Below are 3,412 nucleotides of genomic sequence, written 5' to 3'. Positions count from 1 at the left end.
CCCCGATAAGGACATCGGTCATTGGAACTAGGGTGGGCCTCCGTTACATCTGCACAGACCCCGAGGTTACAGCTGAGGTTCTGGGTAAACAAGAAGATTTTTGGGGGTGCTATTCAACCCCCTACGCCAGCTGGGGTGGGGGTGGTGGACAAGGCCCGTACGTTTCTGCACGAAGGCCGTCTCGGGGAACCGTGGGGACCTCCTTCTTCACTCTGCTCTTTCTTCAGCCCCCTCTTCTGCCTCACAGGCCTCTCCTGCCTCTGGAGGATGGGGACAAGGTGGGCCTCCCGACCAGGGTCAGGTTGGCACTGGCTGTGGGGTTCCTGGGGTACGAGTGGCCATGAGGCTCCAGCTGTGCTGTCCCTGCCTAGTCACCTGTTCGCTGGCTTGTTTCTTGGGGCGGAGGCAACAGAAAAGAAGCTCAGAATTGGAGATGGGCAGCAGACGTGGAGGAAGGCAGGTCATCTGTGGGCGGGGTTTCGGCACAGCCCACGCACCCCAGCCTGGGAGGCTCGGTGGCTCTTAAGACCCAGTTCCCAGGCCCGGGAGGCTCTGGCCCAGGACACAGATAGGGACAACTGGGGCAGGACCTGGGGTGGGTGGGGGTGGGCAGCCAGTGGGAAAGACCTAGTGTGGACAGAGATACTGATTTTTAAAGAAACGATGTTAATTAAGTTCAGATTTTTATGTGAAATCTTTGTGGCCCTTGCAACACCAGTTTGCAGCCATCACTCGGATCAATGGGTCTCAAAGTATGGCCAGCTGCAGCATCACCTGGGTGCTTGTGAGAAATGCAGGTTCTCTTGCCCCACCCCAGACCTACTGAATCAGACTGTCTGGGGTGGGGTCCTGCCAGCTCTCTAGGAGATTCAGATGCATGCTCCCATCCCCCTGCTTGCGGCGAACCCCAAAAGTGCTCAGTAAACAGGCCCGGGCTGTGAATACTGCATCACGTATTCAGATAGTAGGGGCGAAGTTGTCTAGTCAAGATGATGAGCGAATTGGACAGATGGTGCTAGGAACAGAGATTAGTGGGGACTGGTATAGGCAGGGGAGACCCTGGGGTGGAAAGGAGTTTTGGTGAGACCTTGAGAGAGGTCTGCAGTGTGAGAAGATACCCAGGGTAAGGGTGAAGCCTGGCGGCTCGAATGACCTTGACCTGCAGGGGCACCAAGCTGAGAGGGTTAATGAAGCTGAGAGGGTTAATGACGAAACAGCAAGACAGAAGTCACGCCGATTCAGTTTGTTCATCTGTTCCTTTGTCTGAATAGTGGGTCAAGCACACAAGAAGAGAGAGAGAAAAGTACGAAATGGGTTGTGACTTTTCAAAAAAAGAATTTTTTTCCAGAGTTCTGTGAGAGGAAGGGCTGGTGGGGCACAGGGCTTGGATAGACCCGAGGATGCTCCTGGTGAGGGGTTCAGGGGAGCAAAGGCATGGCAGAGGCCCCAAGAAGGATGTGGGCAAGTGAAGATGAGCAGGCTGGGGCTAGTGAGTCTGAGAACGGAAGTCTTCCTGAGTCTGAGAACAGAAGTCTTCCTGAGAGCCAGGGAGGTGAGTAGGGAAGGTCCTGTCTATAATTCTTACTCAACCAGGGCTGGATCAAGGAGGTGACTCAGACTGCCTGGCTGATTTTGGGGGTGGAAAAAAAAAAGAAAAGGAAAAAAAAAGAAAAAAAAAAAGATTGCTTTTTACTATAACAATACAGATATTGATTGCAGAATACAAACTATGTCCTGCAAAATATAAAGATCAGAAAAATCTCTCACAGAGATTTGGTGCAGCCCTTTCTACCACATTCCCTGTGCACACACATAATTAACAGAATTCAAGGCATGCTGGATGCCCACAGACAGAGCGCTGAGTCATGCTTTTTTAGAACTTCCCTAAGCCTATCCTGAGTACTTTTCTTATCACATCAGCATAAAAGCATTCGTTCTTTCCCAGTGTGATTTTTATTGGCTGCATTGGTTGTTATTGAACATTTAGGCCATGCACAGATTTTCACTATGATGAAATCATGTTGCAGCGGACGTCTCTGTCCATAAATCTTTTGGTTTGTCTCTCTTTTTTTGTTTTCATTCAGGTTTATTCCTCGAAATAAGTTTGATGAGTCAAAGGGTGTGGACATTTTAAAGGCTTAGTGGGTCAAAGGGCGTGGACATTATTAAGTCCATTAATAACAAAAATTGCCAAATTGCTTTCCAGGACGAGAGCACCTGCCTCACTACTTTGCCAGCATCGAGTGTTATTAAAATAAAATAAAACTAAAAAAAAACAAAAACCCATAATTTGAGAGGTAAAACATGGCATCTGTTTTAATTAATTTCTTTACTTTTGCTAGTGAGGTTGGTTTTTTTGATACGTCTCTTGCCTATTTATATTTTGTTCTTTCTGCTCTGAGCGACTTAAGCCTTGTTCACATGTGTTGCAAAATTTCTCAGATTTTTGTAAATTTGTTCAGTTATGGGAAATCACACAGGCTATTTTTGGAGTCACAGCGACCTCCAGTGGTGAAGGCTGGTAACGTTTGGAAGGTGGCTGCTCATTTGTTAACAGGGAGGAGAAACAGTCTGAGATTCACTTAGCCTCCCAGAATGAGTAAACTGGAAGGGCCTCTACAAACCCACAGGGTGCCTCTAACTGCCAAGGTCAGATAGAACAGGGAAGAAAATGGCTTCAGTCACCTGAGAGGCATTTATAGACTTGGAATTAGAATCCACATCTCCTGAACCTCCAGATGGAAAATGCAGCAGCGGGCTTTGAAAAGACGTTAGCCCTGGACGAAGGGCTGAGGTTGCCCTGGACGAGGGATGGTGCCTGCCTCACGGTGCAGGGAGGGGTCCCAGGCAGGAGTGGGGAGGAGATGAGACCAACCCCAGGGGGCGGCTTCTGGGGGACACTGCTGGCCGGGAGTGGCCAGGCTGGATGGCTCGTGCTTGCCTGGCCTTGCTCTCCTGGAGCCCAGCCCTCAGGGAGAGCATTGCCCTGGGGCTCTGTGCCCCAACCTCCTCCCGCCTCTCCTGCAAGGACTTGTGGCCAGGAACAGGGAGGACAGCTGTTCACAGCTTTGCCCACTAGGTGGTGTGAAGCGGTGCAGGTTGCTCATGTGTTCCTGTTGGATACAGATCTCGGGATCCTCCTTGGCATGGCCTTGGGGAACCAGGGTTTGGAGGTGTGGCCCTTGACCCCGAGCGAGGAGTGCGCCATCACCGGGTTTCTGCGAGACAAGCTGCAGTACAGGAACCGCCTTCAGTACATGGTAACCATGTGGGCACCTGCTGAGTCCCTCTTCCCAAGCCCCTTGGCACGTGGGGCGTATGGTTCTGGACACGGAGGGTCCCCCCTTGGCCCTGTGTCAGCCCTGAGCCAGCATGACCCCTTTCTCTGCCTCCCCCCCCCCCCCCGCCCCCG

The 3,412-nt window shown here is 51.3% G+C and overlaps 1 protein-coding gene across 5 annotated transcripts in view; it reads left to right on the top strand.

The window, feature by feature from the left end:
- Nucleotides 1-3,412, top strand: part of IL34 (interleukin 34) — a 33,676-nt gene that overhangs the window by 25,999 nt on the left and 4,265 nt on the right. For all 5 annotated transcript variants that reach the window (XR_003045731.1, XM_015587684.2, XM_025045333.1 and 2 more), the window contains one exon: nt 3,127-3,260. Coding sequence is in view for 4 of the 5 variants with exons in the window: in XM_015587684.2 (XP_015443170.1) it covers nt 3,127-3,260 (134 nt within the window). In the remaining variant the exon portion in view is untranslated. The remainder of the gene's footprint in view (nt 1-3,126; nt 3,261-3,412) is intronic.

This window comes from Pteropus alecto, unplaced genomic scaffold, assembly GCF_000325575.1.
Source record: "Pteropus alecto unplaced genomic scaffold, ASM32557v1 scaffold42, whole genome shotgun sequence".
Taxonomy (NCBI): domain Eukaryota; kingdom Metazoa; phylum Chordata; class Mammalia; order Chiroptera; family Pteropodidae; genus Pteropus; species Pteropus alecto.
The sequence above is the reverse complement of the archived record's forward strand: the minus strand, read 5'-3'. Positions and strand labels throughout refer to the sequence as shown.